General features: G+C 58.0%; 7 protein-coding genes across 7 annotated transcripts; 4 read left to right on the top strand and 3 right to left on the bottom strand.

The window, feature by feature from the left end:
• Positions 1-1,489: 1,489 nt before the first annotated feature.
• Positions 1,490-7,923, bottom strand: VIP1 (inositol hexakisphosphate and diphosphoinositol-pentakisphosphate kinase). Its single transcript, XM_047989078.1, has 5 exons — positions 6,716-7,923; positions 6,509-6,655; positions 6,423-6,444; positions 2,963-6,295; positions 1,490-2,898 (listed from the first exon to the last, which is right to left on the bottom strand). The coding sequence occupies exons 1-5, from the start codon at positions 7,716-7,718 to the stop codon at positions 2,664-2,666; spliced, it is 4,740 nt and encodes a 1,579-aa protein (XP_047845077.1). The 5' UTR covers positions 7,719-7,923; the 3' UTR covers positions 1,490-2,663.
• A 1,266-nt stretch (positions 7,924-9,189) lies between these two features.
• UTP21 (rRNA-processing protein utp21) lies at positions 9,190-13,010 on the top strand. Its single transcript, XM_047989077.1, has 3 exons — positions 9,190-9,378; positions 9,433-12,112; positions 12,166-13,010. Exons 1-3 carry the CDS (start codon positions 9,238-9,240, stop codon positions 12,504-12,506), a joined length of 3,162 nt encoding a protein of 1,053 aa, XP_047845076.1. The 5' UTR covers positions 9,190-9,237; the 3' UTR covers positions 12,507-13,010.
• A 126-nt stretch (positions 13,011-13,136) lies between these two features.
• Positions 13,137-14,792, top strand: JDV02_007569 (uncharacterized protein). Its single transcript, XM_047989076.1, has 3 exons — positions 13,137-13,657; positions 13,800-14,432; positions 14,499-14,792. Exons 1-3 carry the CDS (start codon positions 13,381-13,383, stop codon positions 14,753-14,755), a joined length of 1,167 nt encoding a protein of 388 aa, XP_047845075.1. The 5' UTR covers positions 13,137-13,380; the 3' UTR covers positions 14,756-14,792.
• A 374-nt stretch (positions 14,793-15,166) lies between these two features.
• NCL1 (Multisite-specific tRNA:(cytosine-C(5))-methyltransferase) lies at positions 15,167-18,008 on the top strand. Its single transcript, XM_047989075.1, has 3 exons — positions 15,167-15,214; positions 15,293-15,504; positions 15,566-18,008. Exons 1-3 carry the CDS (start codon positions 15,197-15,199, stop codon positions 17,898-17,900), a joined length of 2,565 nt encoding a protein of 854 aa, XP_047845074.1. The 5' UTR covers positions 15,167-15,196; the 3' UTR covers positions 17,901-18,008.
• On the bottom strand, positions 17,936-20,013 carry MTG2 ([Histone H3]-dimethyl-L-lysine(36) demethylase). Its single transcript, XM_047989074.1, has one exon. The coding sequence runs from the start codon at positions 19,856-19,858 to the stop codon at positions 18,062-18,064; it is 1,797 nt and encodes a 598-aa protein (XP_047845073.1). The 5' UTR covers positions 19,859-20,013; the 3' UTR covers positions 17,936-18,061.
• Positions 20,014-22,438: 2,425 nt separating this feature from the next.
• Positions 22,439-23,271, top strand: JDV02_007566 (uncharacterized protein; the record flags this gene model as incomplete). The annotated part of the gene is made up of 2 exons (XM_047989073.1): positions 22,439-22,617; positions 22,731-23,271. 2 exons carry the CDS (start codon positions 22,439-22,441, stop codon positions 23,269-23,271), a joined length of 720 nt encoding a protein of 239 aa, XP_047845072.1.
• Positions 23,272-23,759: 488 nt separating this feature from the next.
• Positions 23,760-26,139, bottom strand: BFR1 (multicopy suppressor of BFA (Brefeldin A)). Its single transcript, XM_047989072.1, has 3 exons — positions 25,763-26,139; positions 24,500-25,657; positions 23,760-24,425 (listed from the first exon to the last, which is right to left on the bottom strand). The coding sequence occupies exons 1-3, from the start codon at positions 25,901-25,903 to the stop codon at positions 24,288-24,290; spliced, it is 1,437 nt and encodes a 478-aa protein (XP_047845071.1). The 5' UTR covers positions 25,904-26,139; the 3' UTR covers positions 23,760-24,287.
• Positions 26,140-26,724: the final 585 nt, after the last annotated feature.

Here is a 26,724-nt window from a genome sequence, read left to right as displayed (position 1 = left end):
TTCAGCTCCAAATGTTAGGTCCGTTTCCCGCCAGGGCGAAATCCTGGGGGACGGGAAGCGCCGTTGAACAGGCGGCGGAACTTGCGAGGCAAGGCGGACTTGATCTCGTTTGGCTCACACGGCTGGTGTCCCGCAACCTATCGTGCACCCCGTCGCACGTGGCTTACGGCGTGTGCAAACTTAATCCTTGTCTGATAGGATCACCCGTCGCATTGCAAACCAGAGCACTGCCGTTGACAGGCCGGAAACTCGTTGGCTCCGCACGACCCGCGTCATGTCCACGGCTCCAGTGGCGACTCCCTAGTTGACGAGCCGCCCGTGATAGCTTGGGGACTAGCTTTTGGTCGCCATTCCTTCGGACACGAATTTCTTCTTCCTTATAGGGACGACAAACCTCTGAATCATCAACGAGCAATTCATGCCAAAATGGAAGCTCATCGGCAATGCAGCCTAGCATCATAGAGATTGACGTCGCACTGGCACATTAAAGTCCTGGCACATGACAGACAACATGAAACTGACATGACATCGCAGCAGCATCTCGTGGCACTCGGTCAGCATGGCATGGTTGCCAGAGTTTCGAAACAATTATATGTGTCTGGCGGTGATGATAAGGGTACATGTTGCGACCTTCCCGCCTTGCCGCGCGGCCGCAGGATCTAGCCTGGTGACCTTCAGCTTATGCGAGCTATATGTGTAGCATTGCATCATGTTGCGCAGCCAAGAGGTTCTTCCATCTCGGCTTCAGCGGAAGGAGGTATGCATGGCCTGTCGGCGCGTCCACTCAAAATGTGGGCTGTTCTCGCTCAGCCGTACGTGCCGCCTCATGGGCAACGGCCCGAGAAAGTGAGTGCGGCGCCTAACTTGACAGGATGATCCGTACGTGGCAACAGCTGCGCGGCATTTGAAATACATGCTGCCGATGCGTATCGACGATCCCGTCGGATTAAGCATCACATTACCAACACGCACCGATCGAGTGCATTTCAATCTGCCAGGCAACTTGTTGATGCCGGATTTAGAGGCCTTGAGACCAACCGGGCGACCCCTGCTGCTCCCATGGATCAGCGGATTGTCGCTTAAATAGGCGTCATCTCTGTGACCGCCTGGCACAGCATATGGGTATATGGTGAACTTTGACTACGCTATGGAGAACCCGACGACGTTGGGCAAAGCATCCGAGTTACTACCACCGGCACGAGTCAATCGCCCTACCACCCTGCCATCTCTCGCGGGATGAGCCAGGGAAAGCGTTGCGGCCTCCCCAGCTGCTCAGCTCTCACATCAGCGGGGTGGGGGGTTGTTGTTCCCTTGTCTCGACTCCTTGTCAGACGTTGCACCGGCCGCTACGCGCACGCCTCGTTGTATGACGGAGGGGAGGCTCGTCCTGGGGCTCGGGCTTCGTCATCGACCGCGCCGCAGAGCTCGTCGACAGTCCGCCCCGCGTGCACGGTGTCCGCATTCTCTGAACGAAACGACCACAACATCCCCTTTTCTCATATCGTATACTACGTCTCGCACGAACCTCGTCTGGAAGAGGAACTCTCCACCGCCCACGCCCACCGTGACGTGCCTGGAGCAACGAAACCACTCGTCCTCTTGGTTCCCCCTCGCCCTCCACCCATGTCGGGGGCTGCGTCCGATGAACATTTCTGATTCCAGGAATCTCGTCGGCGCCCAGGCCGCGCGCCAAGCACCAGCAACCACCCGGCCTCCCCCTCTCCCCCCCCAACCGGGGTGTGTGCCGTCACATTTGGCGCACCACCTGGCCGGGCCGGCCTTGCCAGCCATGAGCCAGACAGGGCTGCCTATGACTGCGCTAGTCCTGTCTAAGCCTGAAGCGGCGTGGGTTTGACCCCGGGTCCGTGTTCTCGGGCCCGTTGTCTCTTGTCTCCTTTCTCTGCCGTTCTAGAAGCGCCGATGGGCTGGACAGGGCTGGCACCCCTGGCTTTCACTCAGTGCGCAGCGTGCCTTAGGAGGTCGGAGCAGTAGGTGCTTTATACGGACTTCGAAGGGGGAAGCAAGAGAATGCGCTCTCGACGCACAAGACAATAGTCCGGTCCAGACGAAACGTGACTTCCCTAGCCGCCTGAGTCTTGCCGCACTCATGCTTCTGGCGAATCAACACAAGGACACTCTTTGCGCCGGTCTGTCTACCCTCTGGTCGATATGTAACCGTGCCGATGTGGCCCTGTCTACCTCTTCGTCAGACCACTGCGCAATTGGGTGAGCATACTGTACACAATATACTACATGCCGCAGCCGAAACCATGACGTCCCCGGCAAAGCGTGCCGGCCTCGCTGGGCGAATGCTTGGCTACCAATTCCGTTGTCGCTCGCTGTCACCCGACCGCTGCAGACATCAACAACGCCACGCTGCGTCCACTGCTATGCCGCTACTCCCGTAATCGTCTGGCCAGGCACTCACTGCCTTGTCCCCATCCTGGCTCGGAGCAGGCGCAGATCCTTCATTGCCCCCCACGTCCCGCAACCGAGGAAGCCAAACGTTGCCGGGGCCATATTGTTGTGGTCAACACCGCTTAGTCGGACGAGTGGCTGTCATGCGGGACGGTTCGTTGTGCCGCCCTATCAGCTACCCAGGGGCTGAACTTGCCGGACGCCCCCGGCATCAACGGCCGCCACGCTCAGCACACTTCCCATGTTCAGACGGCTGCGGGCGTTGGCGTCACGTCTCGGCCGGGTTTAGCCGAAGTCGTGTCAGTGGACGTATCGTCTTCGCCCGTCTCAGTCACCTTGTCCCGCCCTCCTGATAACAGGTCCTTCGGTGGTACCGTCTTCATCTCGAGCAAGTCATTGTCATTTGCCATCCGCTCCTGCTCCTCAAATGTGAATGCATCAGAAAGATTGACGGCCAAAAACGTCTTGGGCAATTTGACCCTATTCGATGTTAGTGGGGCCGCGAAAAGATCTGCGGTTCAATCGCAGCTGCAGAATGACTTACTGGTTGAACTTGGCTCGAAGAGTCTTGATGACCTGAAGCCAGTCGATGTGAGGGGTCAAACTACGCCTTGGAGCACAACCAATGCAATGTCGGCTGTCGAGCTGAACATGCAAGGGATCGAAGACGTGACATCCAGGGCTGAGAGTAATGCGAATGCTGTAGGCAAAGGTCGGAGTGTCGGCAGCAACGCTTTCGGGGGGTGGTTTCATCTCAGACTCGTAAAGTTCAAAGCAGATCTGCGAGAGGTAGTCTAGCTCAGGTATCGTGCTGCGCGTGATTTTGGTTTCGATGCCGCCTTCGATGATGCAGTTGAGTAAAGTATAAATATGAGACTCCTTGGTGAAATAGAAGAAGGATTTGGCATCATTGGAGGCCTGCATCTCCTCGAGGTCCTGAACAATCTCTTTCAAAAGGGGCAGCGAGGTCAAGAGACCGATCTCGAGCTTCTCGCTATCGGAAATTCCGTATTCCTGAGGACAGATGAAGTCAAACAGGACTTTGGCGAGTCGATACAGTTCTTGCAATGGGTCGTTTCGAGGATCGGGCTTTTGCGAAGTCTGGTGCGTTCCCTTGTATAGGCGGAAGTATTGCTCGGGGGGGCCTTCTTCGTTGAGGTGCCTCAGTCCATTGAGGAACGACCGTCTGCGGAAAAGCTTTCTCACGCTGGCCCCTCGGCTGGATGGATCGGCCTTGTCGGATCCCTCCGGGGAGCCATTCTGACTCTTCTCGCCCTTTGAATCCTCGGATGCCTTGCCCTCGTCAAGGTCTCTGCCTTTGCCGTCCTTGACGCCATATTCCTCTTCGAGCATGCCCTTTGGAGGCGTGAAAACCCATTCCAAGAACTGACGATTGTGCAGAGCATCAAACTTCATCGTATCGTACAGCTCAGAAATTTTGCTAGGATCCACTTTCTCGCCATCGCAGAATTCGGCAAATAGCTTCTCCCACCGCTCGCGGAATAGCTCTGCATCCTCGCCGCTGCACCACCGTGACTGGATGTTGTTGACTGCGTTCGCGTGAGACAAAGCCGACGATATTGATGTGCTAGAACCCTCGCCTGTCAACTTCTCGGTGCTAGGGTTTGAGATGGAGCTGAGAGACGTCGCTGCGCCGCTGTAAAGCTTTCCATAATTATAATGCATAACGCGCCGATGGAAATTCATTAGTTGTACGACCCGCGTTTGCACTTCAGATGGCTCTGGCATGTTCTCGGGCCACGCAAACTGTGCTGGACGCTCATTTCCTTTCCGTAGAAGCCCCTTAAGCTTCTTTTTCACCTTGTCCGTCTCGTCCTTTGCGGCGTTCGAATCGTCTAGCAGATCCTTACGAATGGTGATGAAGTCCTCAGGCATATCCTTTCTGTCCAGAAAACTCGCGGACCAAATCTGTGCGCTGGCAGTCACGCGCCGTTCTGAACTACTGTAAACGTGGACCTCATCAAGGATGTCTCGGTTTAACAGCATCAGGTCGTTGCGCATGTTCTCTCCCAACTCCTGGGCTTGATAGCGTGCTGAGTGGGTGGGCTCACCTCCCCACTTGACAATAAGCTGGAGCTTGTCGAGTACCAGGCGCTCCTCGGCTGCCGTGAATTTGGACATGGTAACGCCCGAGACCGAATCATGCCGTCTTGATGGAGGTTGAGTATCGATGTCATGACCTGGGCACTCGCCGTTGCTGGGTGGAACAATCGCCTCCCGTGTCTCGTCCACATCGGGCATTTCGTGAACGTGTGACTCTGCCTCCTCAGTCTTCTTCTTGCGAAACATGGGCTTGATCTGAACCTTGGTTCCAGCCCAGCTTCCCTTCTTGATGAGCGCGTTACGTAGTGCCCTCAGCTTGACTCTGTCCTCGATCCCAGCCTCATAGGCAACGTCAACGGCCTGAATGACGCTGGCTAAGGCAGCTTCGCCAATGAGAAGGACTTCTTCCTGGTGGCCCTTGAGAAGGGCAATGAAGGGCTCTGTGTGGAAAGTGAATTTGTACTTTTGCTTTGGAGTACGATCTGCATGTCTGATGACTGATACTATGCCTTTGAGCTTCCAGGAATGCTTCGGAGGCGGTGGAACCGCGGCTGGCTCCTCTCCTTGCGGTTGCTGCGACGTGGCGGCTGTTGCAGAAGTCTTGATGGAAGCCGAGGCAGATGCGGATTCGTGATTGCTCACCTCCGGGGGAGGCGGAGGTAATTTTGGACTCGGCGCGGTGCTCTGCGCCATGGAACCAAGCGAGCTGTCTGCCCTGGAAGAAGGCGCCTCGCTGGGCGGTAGAAGGGCGCAGTCGCTGGACTGAAGTTCGACACTGGAGTGCGCGGTGTGATTTCCGTTCGTCGACTTGGGCGCGGGGGCAGGAGATAACGTAGCTTGCTGCTCGCGATCCTTGATGGCCTGGGTTGCACGGGCGAGGGGGTCCACGTCAGAAGCTGCAGGCGACGGCAGAGGCGGCGTCACGCCGCCACGACGCAAGCGCTCTTTGACAAAGATATCCTTGAGGATGTTGGCGCAGTGCTCGTAGTAGTCGTCATTGTCCTTGACGAAACTCCAACCATTGACATCAATGACATAGCTCTTTCCTGAAGCTCGCAGGAGGTCAAAGCCGCACACACGCTGCCCGAAAGTCGTAGAAATTCGACTGGCCATCTCCTTTTCTTCGGTGTTGAGAGCCGTAACGTAGCGTAGCTCCTTGCCGTGGGTGTTTCGCCTCACAATGCCGTCGACTACCGGGGACTTCCGTGTCTCGGCGTGGCAATAGTGCGGTCCAACTGTGTATGCTTTGACGTCCTCGGCGTTGTCGACCTGCATGAAGCTTTCGTAAATATAGCTGCTGCCGGGTTCAGTGATAGCTCTTGGTACGTTGAGGTCGGCGACATAGTCGGAGCTCTTGTTTCCAATCTTGCGGAAGAGCTTTCTCGCACCGCCACCTGTGCTGGTAGGGAAGTATATGATGATGTTGTGGTCTTCGCCGCTGGTTGGCTTCTCTACGAAGGGCTTCTTCAGCAAGGCACCATCAACACTCAAAACGTCGCCGTTATCGACCAACTCAACATCGCGTGGAGGGGTCTGCTTGTTGGGGTCGATGGGTTCCAAAGTGATGCCAGAAATATCCTTGATGTGCTTGACCATTTCGGCGTTGAGGACTTGTGGCCCGCCGTCTCGACTGACTTCAAGCCTCTTGGGCGTGCGTACCTGAATCTTATCTAGTAGTCGGAGACAAACGCGCCGATCCCAAAGGATCTTTTGCATGGGCACATCATTGACGCAAAAGGGCTTTCGCGTTTTAACGTAGGCGATGGCCTTTTCCAGAGGGAAGCCATCAGAGTAGAAGGATATGAGGTAGTCACTAATGCGAGATGGGTGTCAGTGGGTTGGTTCTGCGTCGAGGCCAACGGCATCCTTGCAGTGCCGAGCGCGACTATGCTCTTCTGGTTCACCGAGCACCATAGCAATCAGCGCACGAGTGGACTCACCAAATGGGCCAATTCTCGACCTCTGCGGAATATTTGAGTCAGCCAAAGCTCTGATCTCAAAAAACATTGCCGGTGCTTGCACATACCTTCGTCGAGAATGGTCTTGTCCCCAAATACGACCACATCAAATTCGCGATTGGAAATGAGGCGGTTGAGAATATTCCGGCTGGGCTTGCTTCTTGCTTTGACGTCCAAGGCACATATTCCAATGACACCCCAAGGAGCAGGCTTGACTGACCACGGTTTTAGGACTCGAGACACCACCATTGATTTGTAGAGGGGTGTCAACTTACCTTCTTCCTTCTCCCGGTGGTGCGGCCCGCGGTCGCTGCTTGGACTGTGGCTACTGTTCGCAGTGCTGCCACTGAACCTCCTTTTGGCCCTGCTCCGGGACCGGTCAGGCTGAGAACGTATGTTGGACTCCATCCTTTGGCTACGTCGCATGAGATCTAGGGGTTGCGCATGCGGATCTCTCGGCGTCAAATTGTGCTGTCCGGATCCTGAGTTATGGCCGGGCTGGGTTCCTGTCGAGGTGGTCACGGTGATACTAGAAACGCCGGCTTCGGAGGGCGATGAGCTTATACCCTTCGCCGAGGTCATGAGGCTTGGGACCGAACGAGCAGGAGCACCAGGTTCAGACCCTTGTGCTGAAGGCGACGAATTGAAGATGCCACGGGCAGAGGCAAGGGAGTATATGGAGTTTCCTGACAGTCGCCTAGCCTGGATGTCTGACAGGGAAGATCGGGCGGTCAAGGCGGGCTCGGGGAGGAAGGCGTGGTAGGAGGTGTCGAAGGTTGAAGCGGCCCGTATACGAGGCGTCTCGGTGTCGTCGAGGACGGAGAATTGCGGGTCGCCAAAGACGAGATCCTCGCCCCAGGTGTCAGAGACTCCAGACTGCCTGCGACTTTGCTGCAGAATGGAGCGGGAGCCCCTTACAGATATGGGCGGGGAGCTCGAAGAGGCAGAGACGTTGGATCTCTCGACGTGTACCTCGGCGGTGCCAGGCTCAGCATAGCGGCTCTTTCTGCTGGCGATGGAGCTGGAAGCCAGGGACGAGGACGAGATGCTGCGGGTATGCGCTGAAGCGTGTTGCTGGGGTCGTGGCTGCCTTTGCTGAGAGGCAGCAGGCGAAGCGGCGCTGGGGAGGGAGCTCGAGTGGTTACCACCCGCGAGGTCCTGGGCGGAGGGGGCGACGGCGGATGATGACGCTGACAAGCGATTGAGTGACCCGTCTATGGCGACAGCGGCGGTGGAGGAGGAGGAAGAGGAAGAAACGGTCGATCGCGGTCGGTCCATGGCGGCGATTTTGTGAGGCCCGGGTGGGCTCCCGTCTGTCCTCTTGGTCGGTCGGTGGTGGACGGCACTGCTGGTGGGTGTGGTGGGCTGCTCCAGTTTGCTCCAGTCGGCCCCAGCGGCGTTGGTGCTAGCAAAAGTCTGTCCGCCACTGCCAACAACCGCCCAGGCGTGATGGATGACGGGAGGTCGCCGTGGCAGTGATAGCACGGCCCCTGTGTAGGTGCCTCAAGGCAAACCCGAGCCGCGCGCTATATAGCGATCGATGCCCCGTGAGCTGTCCACTCGACGCCCTGCCGCATCAACTGGACGCGTGCGGTGGTCGCTCCTAAGCTTAGGTCCTGCCGCAGCCGTCAAGCATCGACAGCCTGAGACACGACGCACGACGCACGACGCGAAGATGCTGACACAAGGTCGCATTGCAACCGCGGTAGCTGGGACGAAAGAATCTCGTCGATGAATCGTCTGCACGTGCTTGGATGGTTTACCGCACGCGAGCCACACCCGGCCTAGGCGTGCGAGGCGTCCCAGGGTAGTAGCAGCGGTCTGGTTCGCAATTCAGATGCCACTGGCATTTTACTGGTGTTCCAGACCCCGCGCATATAGTTAGGTTGGGCAAGGCCCGGACCCCCCCATAACCCACTCGCGGCGCTTGCAGGGCGTGCTCTGTCAGGCACAGCCACTGTTCCGCTCAACTCCTAGGTGCCTCCTGTGCATCTGGTGTGAGGTTGGTCCTGGGTCCATCGCAACCCGCCAATATACTGCGTCTTATTGGTAGCACCTACAGCAGATACAGACCCCCAGCTGTAGCTTCAAGGACGCATAGTGCCGAACTCTGAGCATCTATGTCCTCTCCACTGGACGGCCGCCCATGCAATCCATTGCAGAGGCCCTGAAGAGAAAAGCACCACTACGCGCCCATTAAATGTGAGAACAGAGCTAAAGCTGGTGAAGGGGACGAGCCAGGGCGCACAAAAGGTAGCACTGACCCTTGACAGAATGTCAAAACTGCTGCTACAACTTTCCCCTGCCGCTAGCCGATCCGTGATGCAAGATCGTGGGACGATTGCATGAACGCATTGCGTCCCGAGCTTGATCCCATGGTGCGTCCGGACTGGGATTGGTCCAGGCACTCGAAAGCCATTTTCCCACCAGCCGATCTGCCCCTCGCAGACCAGCACGTCGTCGGACAAGCAGCTGCAACTCCATGGAGTAGATTTTTTTTTCAAATCGCCTGCATTTGACAGATCAGGCAGACATCTTGAAATGCAAGGTTTTCATCGTTTTCGCTTGGGACCACTTGAACAAGGCACAAGTGCAATACAAACCACATAGAGTATGGTGCCAAACTTTGGAGGGGCTGGGGGGAGGTTCTAGATTGCCCAATGGGGCAGGTGGGGCGGCAGAAAGAACCTCGTCCGGTTCTCACCGCCCAAATTTTTCGGGATCGCCAAAGTTGCAGCCGACTCAAGTTCACGAGCCACCAAGCCCATAGCATCGAGAGGCAGACATTTCCAGCCCAATGCCTCGAGCGCCCACGCCTTCAACCACGATGTCGCATCAAAATGCTGATGGCCCTGTGGCGAAGCGCCAGAAGGTATCCCGGGCTGTCGATCCCACCAAGCCGCCAGCCAGTTCATCACGCATTTTTGCTCCATTCCGAGTATGTCAACTGCCTTGCCTAAACCTGCGGACTTTGACACTGACATTTTTCTAGACCGTCGGTCTCGTCTCTCCCACAAGCGTCCCATTCACATCCATCCCTCTTGGCAAGACCACGTTCCAAATCACAACCTCTGTTGGCAAATCTCTCCAGACGTACGATCTGCGCCGCGGCCTCAACCTCGTCTTCATGACTAGACCCCAGACACCACTCGAAATCACGGCCACGTATGCGTGGAAGGAGAAGGTCCTGGCTGCATGGGGCGGTGGTGTGGATGGCGCGGCACAGGGTCTCTGGATATTCCAGCGGGGCAAGAAGGTTGACGAGCTCACATTGCCATCCGACATCAAAGAACCCATCAGGCAGATCATTGTTTTCGGTACCTGGATCGTTGCTGCAGCTTCTACAAGGATTGAAATCTTCAAGTCTGCGACTCTAGAGCACTACACCACCATCCACACCATGGCTGCGAGCCAGCGGGGCAATGAGATCACTGGAGGCATTACTAGCATGCCTACGTTTTTGAACAAGATTTTTGTTGGGCGGAGAGATGGCTGGGTCGAGATTTGGAATGTCAGCACGGGAAAGCTGATCTACACAATCTTGCCGCCGTCCTCTGACTGCGGCGCAGTTACCTGCATGGAACCGACTCCCGCCTTATCCTTGATGGCCATTGCATACAACAATGGTCCCTTGGTCATCACAAACATACTTACCGACAAGCGTGTTCTTCAGATTGAGGCCGGGAACGCCGATGCTCCAGTCAACTGCATATCTTTCCGTACCGATGGGATGGGCGCTGGCCACGACGGGCGCAAAGACGGCGTCATGGCGACGGCGACTGCGGCGACTGGCGACGTGACGTTCTGGGATCTGAACAGTGGTGGTCGTGTCATGGGCGTTCTCCGCAGCGCCCATAACCCCCCATCCCGTGACGGTCGCAGCATACGAGGAGGCGCTAGCAAGGTCGAGTTTCTCGCCGGACAGCCTGTGGTAGTAACCAGCGGCCTCGACAATTCGCTGAAGTCCTGGATTTTCGACGCTACCCCGTTTTCGCCCGTCCCTCGGATTTTGCATTCTAGGAGCGGCCACTCTGGGCCGGTCAATTGTCTCCAATTTCTTCCCACCGACTTCGATGGCGCTGAGGCTGGTAACAAGTGGCTGCTCAGCGGCGGCCAGGACAGAAGCCTTTGGGGCTGGAGCTTACGCCGCGATGGTCAGAGCACGGAACTAAGTCAAGGCAACATTCGAAAGAAAGCCAAAAAGGTCGGGATCCTGTCGACGAATGCGCTGGCACATGGGCCAACAACTACATTGGAAGATCTCAAGGCCCCCGAGATTACGTGCATTGCCACCTCGCTTAACCGGGATGGTGGCATTGGGGCAATTCCTGGGAAGCAACCCATGTGGCAAAAGGGCCAGGTCCAAGGTAAAGCGAATGACGCTGAAGTCAGTGGCATGACCGGTTGGGAAAGTGTCGTCACTGCCCATAAGGGAGACGCCTATGCTCGAACATGGTTCTGGGGTCGCAAGCGTGCTGGTCGTTGGGCGTTCCCAACTGATGATGGCACTCACGTGTCGACCGTTGCAATCAGTCCTTGTGGCAGCTTCGCCGTCGTGGGCTCCGAAGGGGGCAGCATCGAGACTTTCAACCTCCAATCTGGCATGCGGCGACAGCGATTCCCGTCGAAATTGACGCCTGCGCAAGCTCGTCAGGTGCGATTGCAGCAGCTCAGACAAGCTGATGACGTCGCACAGCTGCAATCCGAGTCTGGCAGAAGGTTTCCTCCTGGAACCGGCAAGCATACCAAAGCAGTGACCGGCATCATCGTCGACTCGATGAACAAGTTCCTCATATCTTGCTCGCTCGATGGCAAAATCAAGTTTTGGGACTTCCTCACTGGGACTTGTCTGGAGCAGCTTGACTGGGCGCCAATGACGGCACCGATAGCTTGCAGATATCACGCCGCCAACAATCTCTTAGCCTTTGCTTGCGATGACCAGTCTATACGCATCGTCGACATGGAGACGAAGAAGACTATCCGAGAGTTCTGGGGCCCGCAAGACGCCATCACCGACATTTGCTTTTCCAACGATGGCCGGTGGGTGATCGCTGCTTCTCGAGACCGAATTGTCCGTGTCTGGGACTTGCCAACCAGTCACTTGATTGATGCTATTCGACTTGAGCGTCCCTGCACCGCCCTTTCGATGTCGGTGACTGGAGAGTACCTCGCCGCCACAGTTGAGGGCAAGCCAGGTGTCACTATTTGGACGAATAAGGCGCTGTTCAAGCATGTTCCAACACGACAAATATCCGAAAAGGAGATTTTACTGGTATCGGCCCCCACGGTCTCTGGCGAAGGCAACCAGGGCATGGTGGATGGCGCCTATGAGGATGATCAGTCGGAATCAGACGATGCCGTTGTGGCCCCAACTGTGGAGCAATTGAGCTCTGATATGATGACTTTGAGTCTGGTTCCAAAGAGCCGTTGGCAGACTCTTCTACATCTCGATCTCATCAAGGAGCGCAACAAGCCCAAGGAGGCCCTCAGAGCACCCGAAAAGGCCCCTTTCTTTTTGCCATCGACCACTGGTGCAGCCCCTTTTGCTGGCCAGCAGAATTCTACCAATGTCTCCGAAGATGACAGCAAGTCCCGGATCACCAAGCTTGACAGGGCCCGTTTCGAAGAACTCTTCACTACGAAGCTCCGCTCAGCAGCGGCATCGAACAATTGTAAGTGCAAACCACCACCCCCGATTGCATATCATGCTAATGGAGTGACGTAGACGATGAATTTATTGAGCATTTGAAGTCATTATCGCCATCCAGCGCTGATCTCGAGCTGCGGTCTCTATCTGTCGGTGGTGGTGATGAGGAGGAAAACGAGCTCTTGCATTTTATCCACGCGCTCACGGCGCGACTCATGGCGCGCAAGGACTACGAGGTGACACAGGCCTGGATGACCGTTTTTCTCCGCCTTCATTTTGATGTCGTGATGGAGAGCACGACTCTACTTGCCGCGCTGGAACAATGGAAAACACACCAAGAACAGGAATGCAGCCGCTTGGATGACCTGGTTGGCTATTGCAGTGGTGTTGTCAACTTTCTCCGGAGTCCGAGGACGTAGTCGGCAGGAGGTCTCCTTCCAGACAGAGCGAAGTGGACAGTGACACCAAGAAGCCCCCCAGAGTCTTCGAAATACAGTTTTCTCTGGATGACTACAAAAAGGTTCTTATTTAGCCTTCAACGACCCCCCTTTCGGGTTGTTCATATATCACACTTTAAAGCTGAAGTGGCACGGTGTTTGGGGCACTCGCAGCGAACGATCTCGGGGATCAAAGTGGCGGCGGCGAGAAGGTCGCCGTTCAAGCTCAAGCGCCTAACGCGCTATATTCAATACCTCTGCCCAACTTCATTTGGACGACAAACCTAGCAATGCTTACGTCGGATTGCTTGCGTCTCGACGCAAGGTGCCGAGTTTGTCCACGAATCGAAAGATCTTGTTGTTTTCATAGAGTTAGGTAGCCTGCACGAGTGTTCGTGCCTTCCGCCTAAAAGCGAGGACTCGATCTGAATACCGTTAGATGGGCGCATGTGCAACAAATCACCCTGCAGTGTGGAGAGTCGAGACTCGTAACCCCCTCAATGGAGGCAGCCGAGAATGCCGTGCGTCCGGGACACCCACGTCCAGGTAAGCCGCCACCCACCGCCATTACACACACTAACGTTCAAATCGGCAGCCATGCTTCCATGCTTACCAATGAACGCAGCTCTGTACATAGTTGCGATTGAGAGAAAAGCAAGGCAGGCTGGTAAAATCGAAAAGCTCACAACTTATATCAGTTTCAGCCCAGCATTTCGTGTGACGAGCGGACTGCGTAAACCTTGGCAACCTCTTGTACCGCGACAACAATCAATTAAGAACCACACAGCCTTTTTGGATCCCTGCAGGCTCGAGATTCATTTTTCCTGACTCAGAAGCTGCATCGACGCCTGCCAAAATGAAGGCACTCATCCTGACGACGGCGAAGCGGCAGGCTGTGATCGAGGAGATTCCCCGCCCCTCGCCCGGGCCTGGAGAGGTCCTCATCCGTGTGCAAGCCGTTGCCCTCAACCCCGTTGACGAGCTCTACGTGTCGAAGCCGATTGCGACTCAGGAGAAGCGGGTCGTTGGCACTGACTTTGCGGGCGTTGTCGAGAGCGCAAGCTCAGACCTGACCGACTCCGCCGACCCCCGAACGCGGCGTGGGACCCGCGTTGCTGGGTTTCTTCAGGGAGGTGCGACTGTTTCAATATTTTCGTTCAGATTTGATGGCGTTCACAGATGGTAGGGTGATGCGCTGATTCGTGCATTGACCGCTGGCTCGTTCTTGATCCTCTACGGCCACTGGGCATCGGACTGACTCGTCGAAACGTGTAGCCTGCTCTACCAATGACCGCCCTGGCGCTTTCGCCGAATACATTGTTGCGCCCTATAGTCTTATTTGGGAACTCCCTGACAGTTTGTCTTTTGAGGCAGCGTCGACTGTCAGCATGTGCGGACTTACAGCTGCCCAGGGTCTCTTTCCGCGGCTCGGTCTGCCATGCCCATTCGGTAACCTTGGTGGTACCTCTGGCGTGGGCAATGATCAGCAAACCCTGAATGTGTTCCTCTACGGCTCCTCGACCTCGCTCGGCCTTTACGCGGCTCAATTCGTCCAACTGTCGGCGTCGGCGTCGGGGCGGCGAATCCGCCTCATCGGGGCAGCCAGTGCCTCCAAGCACGACTTCCTGCGCGCGAAGCCATACAGCTACGATGTCCTCGTTGACTACCGCGATACAGACTGGGTGGACCAGGTTAAGGCCGCGACTGGCGGCAAGGGCGCGGACCTAGCCATGGACTGCATTTCAGAACAGTCCACCATATACAAGACCGCCGAAGCTCTCCATTCATCCGCAAAACTCGCAGTGTTTCGCGGCCCCGCGGGAGGAGGCTATGATATAGCAAAGGTCAAGGTGAAGCCCATATACGGCGCGGTATGGGAGGGACTCGGTGTCGAGATTGGATACAATGGTAGGCACTCTCTCTCTGAGTTTGATGGAGACCTGCGCGTATAGACGGCTTACATTGTCTTGACAGCTGGCATCATCCCTGCGAATCCGGAGGCGAGAGAGTTTGCCACCCACTTCTTCAATTTCCTCAGCTCGCAGGCGAGGGAGGATAAGGTGGTGCTTGAACCGAACCCGGTGAGAGCCATGCCTGGCGGGCTTGAGAGGATTACCTTGGATGGGTTCGCGCTGCTGGGCTCGGGGTCAGTGGCGTCGAGGACGGCTCTCAAGCGAGACGAGCCTTACATGAAACCAATCAGCGGCGAAAAGCTGGTTTACAGTATCTAGCTTTGACTACCGCAGTCGCGTATGAAGACAACTGGCCATATTCGATCTCTGAAACGCTGCTTCCCGTTAGATCCCACCTGTGGAGCGAATACTTTGCAAAGTGCCCGTGAATTGATTCTATGCTTCGCGGTGGAGGGCTACCAGCCGTGGCTGCTCAGTTCAGCACCATCATCTCGACGCCCGGTGTGCAAGCACCTACTTCGTACAGGGAAGTTGGAACCGCTGACGGTCGGGACCCTGAAACTGTGCTCGGTTGCTTGGGCCGAGTGAATCGTATCGATAAGGTCGGCATGTCACGCTAGCAGACGGCGGCAGCGCCAGTGCGGGGCATTCCTCGCCGGTGTCTGGGCATGGCACGCATATCCATCATTTTCACTGGCGGCTCTAGGAAATTTTCCAACTGCAAAGCAACCGCAAGCAACGCCAATCCGAATCGCAGCAATGGGCAAGAAGTTTAGAGTACGCAGCGACCCTACGTCCCTGCCAACCTCTCAATTTCTACTCAATTGGATTGCGCTGACACACTGGATCTTTTAGGGCAAGAATCGACGTGGCGGCGGTGGCGGTGGCCGCGGCGGTGCCTCGCACAATGGCGGCTGGCGCGACTTTGGCGTCATCGTCAAGGAGAACGAGAGGCTCCAGGAATACTACGATACTCTGCTGCAGCTACCGGAAGAGGAGAAGCAGCAGTATTGGGATGCGCTGAAGCGCGAACTGCCCAATAGCTTCCGCTTCTGCGGCTCCAAAGGGTGTGTTTTCCCGTCGCCACCACATGATCCAAGTTCCTTGGCTGACGCGTGACATGGATAGACACGCCCTCGCCGTCAAGAGGCTCCTGCAGACGAGATACATTCCCGAGATTGTCAAGATAGAGCACCAGGATGGTCGACCTGTCGAACCGCCCAAGCCCGTCCCGTGGTACCCCGACGAGCTCGCGTGGTGGATGACGACGCCCAAGAACGTCGTCCGTAAGTTCCCTCCCTTCGCCGCCTTCCAAAAGTTCCTCGTGTCCGAGACCAGCGTCGGAAACATTAGTCGCCAGGAGGTCGTCAGCATGATCCCACCCTGGCTGATGGATCTCCGACCGGGCATGGCCGTCCTAGACATGTGCGCCGCGCCAGGAAGCAAGTCCGCGCAGCTTCTCGAGATGCTCCATCGAGGTGAGGAGGCGCGCGTTAGGAAGGTCTTGCGGTCGTTTGCCAAAGAGGACGGCCTCGAGCTCGGCGAAGAGACCCAGGAAGAAATCGAGGCTGATCTCGAAGCCGACCCGTCCGACAATGGCAGGGCGACTGGCCTCTTGATCGCCAACGACTCAGACTACAAGCGCGGCCACATGTTGGTCCACCAGTTGAAGCGTCTGTCCTCACCTAACCTCCTCGTGACGAACCACGATGCTACCCAGTTCCCTTCTATCCGGCTGCCGCCCAAGGAGGATTCGCCGACGAAGCCCCGCTATCTCAAATTCGACCGAATCCTCGCTGATGTTCCCTGCTCCGGAGACGGCACGATGCGGAAGAACGCCAACCTGTGGAAAGATTGGAATCCCGGCAATGCGCTCGGACTGCATCAGACACAGATCCGCATCTTGGTTCGTGCTCTGCAGCTGCTGAAGGTTGGCGGACGCGTTGTCTACTCTACCTGCAGCATGAACCCCGTCGAGAACGAATCCGTTGTTGCCTCCGCCATTGAGAGGTGTGGTGGCGCAGAAACCATCGAGATCGTGGACAATAGCGACCAGCTCCAAGGTCTGAAGCGAGTGCCAGGCATGCGAAAGTGGAAAATCATGGACAAGTCCGGTCGTATGTGGGACTCCTGGGAAGAGGTGGAGAAGTTCGCGAACGACGAAAACGAGGGCGTCATCCCGGGACGTGTTGTGCAGACCATGTTTCCCAAGGTTGAAGGTACCGAGTGTCACGACCTACCCCTGGAGCGCTGCATGAGAGTCTATCCACACCTGCAGGACACTGGCGGCTTCTTCATCACCGTCCTCGAGAAGAAGACCGACTTCAAGGCCAAGAACGAGAACGAGCCCAAGCAAGCGCCGGCCAGCGTGCCTGTCAAGGCCAGCAGTGTTGAGACGGCCACGGATGCAGAGAAGAGCGCGGCCGCTGCGGAACCCGAAGAGAAGGCGACCAAGCCAGAAGAATCTGTTACCAAAGTAGAGAGCGCTGCCGAGAGCGAGGTGCCTACGAATGGCGGCAAGAGGGCACTGGAGGATACCGACGACACAGAGCAGCAAGCGACCAAAAAGGCCAAGACTGAGGAGAGTTCGGCGGCTGCGACGCCGGTCGCTCAGCAGCAGCAGCAGCCCGAAGCTGGCGGCAAACAAAAGAAGCAAGGGCCGCCCGAAGAGCCGTTTAAGTATCTTGACCCGTCCCACGACGTCATTCAGAACATCAAGAAGTTCTACAGCATTTCTACTCGCTTCCCCGATAATCGATACATGGTTCGGAACGAGTTGGGCGAGCCGGCCAAGGCCATCTACTACACCACCGCCTTAACGAGAGATATCCTGACGGAGAACGAGGGTCGAGGCGTACGTTTCGTGCACGGCGGTGTTCGAATGTACATGAAGCAGGACGCCCCGTCTGCCGAGGTCTGCCGGTGGCGCATCCAGGCCGAAGGTATGCCCATCCTGCAGGGCTATGTCGGGGAGCCGCGAGTGATTCATCTGCACAAGAAAGAGACGCTCCGCCGGCTACTCATAGAAATGTTCCCCCGTATCGTGGGCGACGAGTGGCGCGAGTTTGACGAGATTGGCGCGCAGGTCCGCGACGTCGGCATGGGATGTTGTGTCCTGCGCATCGAGCCCGACGGCACGGACCCCGAATTCTCGGAGCGCATGGCCCTGCCGCTGTGGAAGAGCATCCACTCGCTCAACCTCATGCTGCCCAAGGAAGACCGTTCGGCCATGCTGCTGCGTATCTTCAACGACACATCGCCGCTCATCAACCCGGCGCTGCAAAAGAACAAGGGCAAGGACCAAGCTAACGGTGGAAGTAAGGGCGACGAGCCTGCGCCGGCAGAGGATGCTACTGCCGCCGGCCATGACGTGGACTTGGAAGATTTGCCTACGCCGGAGCCCCTCGATGAGGATGCTCCCGCCGCGATGGAGGCGGAGCCGACGGAGCTTCTGGAGGCATAATGCTTGATTTACAATGGAAAAGCTTGGAAATGGGACTGGGTTGTTTTGGGGCCTACAGATGTACAATCTTTGCCATTACGTCGAAATACAAATATAAAATATAGGGTCTCTAATGGTACAGGACTTGGCAGTACATGATGTGATGAACCGGAGGCGCACGCTCACTCGTCCAACAATCCAACCGTCCAGTGCACGATGCGGTCCACTCTCTGGCCATTGATCGCACTGACCGGGATGGCTGCGCAGTCTCGCGCCCACGCGCCATCAACGCCGCTAGGATGCGCCGCCTTGCCGCCGGTCACGTCGTCTAGATAGGCCTTGAGCTGTCGGAAATTATCCTGCGTGCTGGGCAGATCTGCTTTGGTAGCGACGACAAACCACGGCTTGCCTGCAATGTGTAGCACCGGCGATACCTGCTCCTTGCCGCCGGCAAACTCGGCGTTGATGAGGCTGACGGGCCCGCGAAGTGCAGCGCTGCCCTCGGATGTGAGGTCCCAGTTGACGCGGGACTCGACCTGGCGGTCCTGCTCCTCCTCGTCGCGCATCTGCGCATACAGACCGACCTCGCACCACAGAGCTTGCAGGGCGCGGACGGCGTCGCCGGCAGCGAGGTCGACGACAAAGGCGAGAACGCCCGCGCGCTCGACGTGGCGCAAGAAGGCGATGCCCAGACCACGATCGAGGTGCGCGCCCTCGATGAGGCCGGGGATGTCCGCAACGGTAAAGCGCGTTCGAGGTCCCGCGTCGGCCGCGTCGGCCCCCGGGAGCGCGCCATCTTGGATCCCCGCCTTCCTTTGGCTCTGCACCGATGGCCGACCGGAGTACTTGTCCAAGACGACGGTGCCGATGTTGGGTTGCAGCGTGGTGAAGGCCCAGTTTCCGACGCGCGTGCGGCTGTTCGTCAGGGCACGTAGGAGGGTGCTCTTGCCGGCGTTGGGTAGGCCGACGAGGCCGACGTCGGCAAGGAGCTTGAGCTCGAGCGAGATCCTCATGGAGACGGCATCCTCTCCCTTGGTGGCGAATATGGGCCGCGGGTGCTGTCGGGATGTGAAGTGTGGGTTGCCCAGTCCGCCGATGCCGCCCGCCGCGAGCAGGATGGGCTGTGGCGTTGGGCGGGAGAGATCGAGGTACACGGGGGCGGGAGGTTGCTGGAGGAGCCTTGTGCGTCGCGGGAGCTGGGGGAACGAGGTACTCTTCATCTCGGACTTGGACATGCCCGGGTACAAGAGCCATTTTTGACGTTGGGGATCGTCGAGCTCCAGGTCCTCCTCCTCCACCTCCTGCTCTAATTGCTTCCGCCGTCTGCGATAGATGCCGTCGTCCTCGGTAGATTGGTCGACTTCATCTCCCTCAATGTCTGTTTCCAGCTTTGTCTTGGCCTCCAGGGCCAATCGCTGCTCCTTCTTTTTTTGCTTCTGCATGGTCAGCCAGGCCTGTATGTTGAGCGCCTCCTCGGCGGCGGGATCCTGCCGTTCCAGCTCCCTGACAACGGTGCCGACGGGGACGGTGATGACCATGTCTTCGCCTCTGGCGCCGCCCTTTCCGCTTCCCTGGCCATGCTTCCCGCGGCCAGCACGGATGAAGCGGCGTCGGGAAAGCTTGTGGAGTGAGGTCTCGCCGTGGGCGGCCTGGATGTAGACATTGCCGCCGAAGCCTCCGTCGCCGCCGTTGGGGGGGCCGTCAGGCAGAAATGCTTCGCGCTGGAAGGAGACGCAACCGCTGCCGCCGCGGCCAGCCTGGAGGGTCAGCTCAGCCTTGTCGATAAAGGACGGCGCTGTGTAGTCGTCGGGGCGGGGGTTGAGTCGCGACTCGGGAAGGTCGTTGACGGTTGACGGGCCAGCGGAAGATGAGTGGGCGCGACAGAGGGCTGGCCCGACCACGCGGGCCTGGAGGGGCCTGAAGATAGTTGGGTAGAGAAACGGGGCCAGAATTACGCTTCCCGTGGAGCGGACGGCCATGGCGGCAGCAGCGTGTGGTTGTGGCGAGGCGCAGGCTGCCTGTGCTTCATGCGAGGTGACGGATTGCACAGAAAACTGGCGACGGAGATTTGTCGACGTTGCCCGGATGCCGATAAGATAACGCAGGTCCCGGCCAGGATGCCGGCGGGCGTCACCGCGCAAGCCCGCTAGGCGCTGTCCGTGCTACGGGCCAGGTACACGGGCAGTGTGAGTACTACAGAGACTCCAACCGCCGTAGGGCATCACGTCTTGGGTCCACCTGCCGGCTGGGTGGCGGGACGGCCCTCGGCCTGAAGCGGGACCGGAGTCGTCAGGGGGTTTCGCCATGTTTGTGCCCGACCAATAACTACCTATTTCGTATTCATCTGCGCGTCGATCGAATCCGCCTCGATGCTCTAGGTTCCATCATGTGCAGGGCATCCGCTGCTGAGCTCTGGGGTCCCGTCGTATTCGTAGCATATATCGAACGCCGTGGTCCCGCTTCACCCTCGCACTGGACCTCCCAGCGAGACCTCGGCCTTTGCCGCTAAACAAGAAATAACGGACGAAACCTCGAGATCGCCCTGACTCGGGATAGGATGGGACAGAGCCCAAGTCGGCGTTGACGATGCGCCTTGCAGGCGGCTGGGCATCGGTGTGATTCGACAATTCGTCGGGGCTCGTGCCAACACATCCGGCCTGCATGTACTTCGTACAGAGTAGTACATGCTACCTACCACCATGTATCTCGTACCTACCTGGTCCGTCCATCCGTAACGCGCCGCGCCGGTAGGGGGAAAATGCGGTGAACTGCCCAGCGAACAGTGGCCGTCAACTCAGGGAGCAAAGCATCTTTGGCGCCAACGACGAAAGTAGTCACGAGAAGCGCACATTGTTTTCTGGCCTCGACTCTTGCCTTGTGAAGACCCCCCAGTTTCTGAGAGGCAGGAGCTCGGGCCACCGCCCCTTCATGTTTTACCGAGTGTTTCGTACTTGTTGCGTACTTTTGAAATCTTGGAAGTCACGACACACGACAAGGCGGCCAGGTTCCTGGCTTCTCGTGCATCGCATCGGCTCCCTTGAGGCTCCCCTGAGTCACGGCGATGACATCGCGACGAGCCTCTTGTCCGCCGGTCTTCCAGAAGCTACGACGCCCTCTCTGGGATCCTCGCCCGATGTCGACCTGAACCGGACCAGAACCGGCGGGACTGGCTGGTCGTGTATTGATAATAGTACATCATCACCTGCCCGCCTGCCTTGCCTCGGGCCTCCACGCCCCCGCAGAGAGCCAGAGACACGTCGACGCCCAGCTGCAAAGCCGCACAACCTCGCCTTGGGCCATTGAGACGCCTCGTCGTGGCTCCCGCGCCCTGCACCGCATCGCACCGCACCGCACCGCACCGCACCGCACCGCTCGCCGTCCTCTGCCTCTCACGTCGGCGGCCCTCGCCCTCTTGCGTTCCCCTCGAGCCGGCGCATGGGCTGATTATTCTTGCTGCCAGAGTCGTTTCTCGCCTTACACGGACGGAGGCCACCATTCTTCCACCCACCACCGCTACCACTGCAGCGCAGACCAGTGCGAGCAGCAGCACCGGCACCACCATCGTCGCCACTGCAGACTTGCAACGTCTACCTCACCACCTCCACCAACTCTACCGCCGCCGCCGCCGCTCGTTGCCCGTCGGCCACGGGTGCCAGTTCGGTCTGGCCCTTCTCCCTCCGCGACACCCAGCCTCTCGTCCGGTTCGATTGCTCGTCATCGCTGCCCCATTGGCGCCGGACCTGCCCTTCGATTGGGCCATCTTGCATACTCCCACGCTCGCGCACTCGAGCCACGACACTCTCCGTGTGCGTGTCCGCGTGCCACTACCACCCTTCTCACCACCTCATTCGACCCCATCCGGCGCTCGTCCGCGCATCGATCCGCCAAAGGAGCTTGGCAGCTCAGGAAACCCCCCCGTTTCTTCTCTCCCCGAGTTGTTGCTGTGCTGTGCTGCCTTCCCACCACTGAGGCCACGAGAGCTGCTACCAGTCCTGCGCCAACCCTGCTTGCTACCGGTTCCGGCACGACACCTTACTTACCTGCCTGTGCTGCTCATGCGCGAAGCCACTCTAATAACGACCCTTCTACATACGCACCGCACCGCGCCCGCCGGACTAGAGTGTGCTGCTGTTGTCACTGCCGCCGCCGCCGCCGCCGCCGCCTGGCTCCGTTGCCTGTGCACCGTTTACCGCCAGTTGCCGTAGGCCACCATCGCACTGTTGTAGATCAGGTCAGTCGCTCTTCTCCAAGCCTTTTCCCTTCTTGCCATCTCCAACGCAACATTGTACAACCTCGCCCTCATCCACCGTCGCCCCTTCAACACCTGTTTCGGTGGCCGTCAATGAGGTCTCTCGCCCGCGTACGAAAGAGGGAGGGCCTCCAGTCGCCTTGACTTCCTTTACCTGTCCCCATGCCTTAGTTTCCGTCTGTTGTACGATTATATCGGGCGTCTTGTTCTTGTTGCCTTTCCCTCGGCTCCGCCCAGCAGCATTCCGGCCCTGTCCTTTCGTCACACCGTTCCATGCACCGTCGACGGCGTCGACCATCACGCTCACACCATGTACACTAGAGAAGCCAAGGAGAAACCGCAACGCAAAACCGTCATCAAGATGGATCCCAACTGCGCCATATGCAACGCCCCGGCTACGCTAGCATGTGACTGTGAAGCCAAGGGGCTCGAAATGGCTGTCCGCCAGGCCGAGGACCGCATGATGCGCTCCATCTACTCCGATATCAGGTTTGCATGCCCCGTTGTCCAACCTTACTGTATCGCTATTATCCCTGTTTGTTTCCCAGGGATGGCATCTACGCCGGTGATGAGGAATCTCTAACGAGCCGTCGTGCATATAGATCCTGGGTGCGCGCCCATGCCCAAGACTACGTACTCGAGTACTTTCGACTTCTCGCTGAGCGCCGAAAGAATGCGCATTCGGCACACCTCGACCAAATATCGGCCCATGCGTTCTACCACTACAACGCTCCACCCCATCCCAATCAAATCGCCGACGCCCAAGCTTTACTCAAGCGCGGCATCGATGAGGACTGGCAGGCGTCGGTTCAGCGTTACCCCGAAGTTCTTGAGTACTACTTTGGTCTAGTGGAGCTCACGCTCCCCGCCGACGACGAGCCAGCTGTAAAGGATCCTCCTCTGAGTGCACTGAACGGTGGCAGTCGCAAAGCCATAAGGAGAGCTGGCACCGAAGACGAGAGCTCCAGCAGCAGTCGTGCTGGTGGAAGTGGGCCCTTCCCGGCTGCGAGGGGCCCGCTACCGCCCGCCTTTGGTGATAGGGACATGACGGTAGACAGGCGGAACACGACTCGACGGGATAGGAGACCGATGACATCCAGGGTATCGCACCCTCCCGCACCATTCTACGCTCCGTACCCCTAAACACTGACAACGCCGTCGGCCGCCGTTACGAATTGCATGAAGATATGAGCCTCTCGGACGAAGCATGTCAGCGTGGCGTTGTTGTTTCTTTGTATTTGCATGGAAAACTGGAGTCCTGCCACTGGGCGTCATACTAGCCGCCGGGATTGGGTGAAGGGGGGTTTGGTTGGAATTTAGCCTAGAACCTCGTAGCGACTGGACTTCAGGAAGTCACACGGGCAAGGCATGTGGCCGTCAACCTGAGATGAGTTGAATGGTACCTCTTCAAACCTTTGCAGCGTACTTTTCCTCATGAAAACCCTGACGGTTGAAGTGATGGTCGCGAGTCCAGCATGGACAGGTGTACCTGGCGAATACCATCAGGCGAGCTGACGTTTCATGGCAATACTTACACGATGTCATATATCAGTATCAGCCGCATACGCAGCAATGAGGCGGCCGTGCGCGTGCAACCCCAGCGCGTGGGAGCGGCGGGAGCTTCAGGTCACGGCTCCTGCTGCGCTTGATGACAGTTCCCATGTCGCGAGGCAACAGGGAACGCTGGAACAGTCGCGTCCGCCTTTTGAGCAATACAATTACATGTGAAAGAATTTTATGTTACCTGTGCCCCCACCACGCAGAACAAATCATGGCACCTATGGAAGGACAATGCTCACATTGCGAACGAGATGTAACCGTATCAAGACTCCGGCTCTGTTCTGCGCTCTTCTTTTTTGCTCCGCCGGGCTGGCTCCCTCCACTCCGGACCTGAGATGGCACCATATCTTCTGCGGGAAAAAATCGCATCCCCTCCCCTTTCCTTCTTCCCCCCTCTTGGTTCCTCTCCTTCCTGTGGGTTGAGTGGCAAATAAATAAAACGAGATGGTGTCTTCTAGACAGGCCCCCTCTGGACCGGCGTGCGAGAGACAGGGGAAGGGGGGAGCGGGGATTCGGTGTGGCTGCCGGGAACGAGGTCGCGGCGCGCCGGCCGATAAAAAGGGGGGCCTGTCGTTTTCAGTGAAGCGGTAGAGGAGCATTTACGCCTCCTCCTTCTTATCCTCGATGGAGGCATCCTTGACGGCGGCAGTGACCTCCTCGACCTTGTCACCGCCGTTGACGCCGTTGACCTCGTCCTTCTCGAGGCGTTCAAGCTCCTTCTTGGCCTTCTCAATGTTCTGCACAAGAGTATTAGTGGCAATCAAGATCGCGCAAAGAATGAACCAAGTCCCACGGTTGAGGCTTTACTTACGCGCTTAGTCTGGGTTTCCTGGTCGTTCTTCCAGTGGTCGAGCTTGGCCTTGACCTTCTCAATAACTCCCGAGACATCCTCGCTGCTCATGGGAGGCTCCACGCCAATGAAGGCGCAGTCCTCAACGACGGAGGGAGGGCAGTTGAAGGTCTTGGCCGCGGCGGCGCTGGCACCACCCTTCTTGCCCTTCTTGCCCTTCTTAACGGCAGGCAAGTACTCGTCCTCACGGTCCTCCTTGCGGAGGAGCTTGGTGCCCTTGAGGCCTGCCTCATCAACAGTTCGCTGAGCCTGGGCGCTCAGGCCGCTGGCGGCCATGAGAGGGCCCTTCTCCGTCTTGTGAGTGGGGTCAAGGAACTGTAGGAGCGAGTTGGCGCGGCGAATCTCCTCGAGGTAGGCCGGGTCGCTGGCCTCGGCAAGGACGCGCTCGGCATTGGCCTTCTTCTTCTCGAGCAAGTACTGCTTGTGCTCGGCCTCGCGGCGCTCGCGCTGCTTCTCGCGAGCCGCGCGCTCGTGGGCCGCGTAGGCCTTCTTCTGGCCGTAGTAATCGTCCTTGAGCTTCTTGATGGCGGTGTACTTCTCCTGCTGCTCGGCTTGCAGCTTGGAGCGCTCGTCGCGAAGGCTGTTGATGCCCTTGTAGGCCTCGTCCTGCTCGGCCTTGATGGCGTCCAACTCGGCCTGGATCTTGGAGTACTGCTCGGACATGGCCTTCTGCTCCGGGTCGTCCATGCCGTCCTTGATCTCCTTGATCTTGTTGCGCAGTTCGTCAATCTGCTTCTGGGAGTCGTCAAACTGGCCAAAGTTCTTGCGCATCTTTCGGAGGCTGGAGATGTCAGACAGGGCCTTCTTCTCGTCGACGAGCTTCATGGTGCCGGAGTTGACCTGGGCATCGAGGGTGGCGATCTGGCGGTCAATGTCCTCGGCGCTCTTGTAGGGGACCTTGGCCTTGGCGTTCTTCTGCTCCGCAATGCGGCTGCGGACCTGCTCGTCCAGGCGCTTGATCTGGTCGAGCTTGGAGGTGCGGGCGCTCTTGCCGCCAGCCTGCTTCTGGCGAATCTCGTTGGCCTGGGCGATGAGCTCCTGGCGGCGCTTCTGGGTCGGGCTGGGCTGGTCCTTGTTCTTGTTCGGCATGGCGATCTCGATCTTGGCCTTGACGGCGTTCTGCGGCACGTTCCCGTGTCAGTAGAGAGACTGATACCAGGCGCAGACCCGAGGATGGTCTCGGTAGGCACGTGCGAGCTGCTGCGAATTCAGAATTGGACATACCAGCTTGTCCATGGACGCCTTGTGCGCCTTCTCAGCCTTGACAAGAGCCTCCTTGAAGGCATTCTCGTCGGGGCGAGTCGGGCGGGTGGACTGAGTCGACTCGGCCGCAGGGGCCTGGGGGGCGGCAGCGGTCTCGGCCATTGTGAATGCGCGAGTCGAGGACAGAGGGGGACCAGATGTGCGAGAAGCCGGAGCGGGAGCCGTCGGGGCGGGCGAGAGAATTGGTCTCCTCGCAAGATGGATTGCGGGCCGTTTGGGAGTCGAGCAGACGAGTGCCGTGGGGGGGGATTGGTATGTGTGGGTGAAGGAAGAAGCGGAGCGGGAGGGAAAGCGAGGTTGTGCGGTGTCAAAAAATGCGACGCCAAATAAAATCGTTTCCACCACGTTGCGGGGACGGGCCTGGCCTGGCCTAGACGGCGCAGGACAGTCGGCCCCGTTGGCAGCACGGCAACTCAATTGATGCAACCCATGGAACCTGCCAGCACTGGACTGGACCCTGGCTCCCCTTGGGAGGGGGGGGTAACTAGGTAGAAGGGGGGCCTTTGAACTGCCCATTGGACTGGCCCAGCCCAGGGCCCTGCAAGGCCTGGCCCGTCTGGACCCGGCGCCCACCTTCAACCCAGCCAGGGCCAAGGACACCTTCTTGCGGTTCACGCTCTTCAAACAGCTGGCTCAGCAGGTTGAGGCATGGCGGTTGGTCGCCCCGCGGACATACAACATGTACCTGGCGCTTGCCAGTACTCCAACGTTCACAATGGATGGTGAGCGCGGCAGGTACCTGAAAGCTTGCCTACCTTAAGTGGGTAGGTAGAAACCTAAGGTTACTAGTAGTACTAGGACCTCACAAAGGTCCAGAGGGCCACTGGGGAAATATTTGAGGAAGCCAATTGGGCCGGCGGCTCTTGCCTTCCTCCAGCGCCGACTTTCGGCCGGTGGAGCCGCCTCGCCGCCTTTGCTCCCTC

This window comes from Purpureocillium takamizusanense, chromosome 7 (genome assembly GCF_022605165.1).
Source record: "Purpureocillium takamizusanense chromosome 7, complete sequence".
NCBI classification, from domain to species: Eukaryota; Fungi; Ascomycota; class Sordariomycetes; order Hypocreales; family Ophiocordycipitaceae; genus Purpureocillium; species Purpureocillium takamizusanense.
Note: the sequence above shows the minus strand (reverse complement) of the source record. Positions and strands in the feature narration are given on the sequence as shown.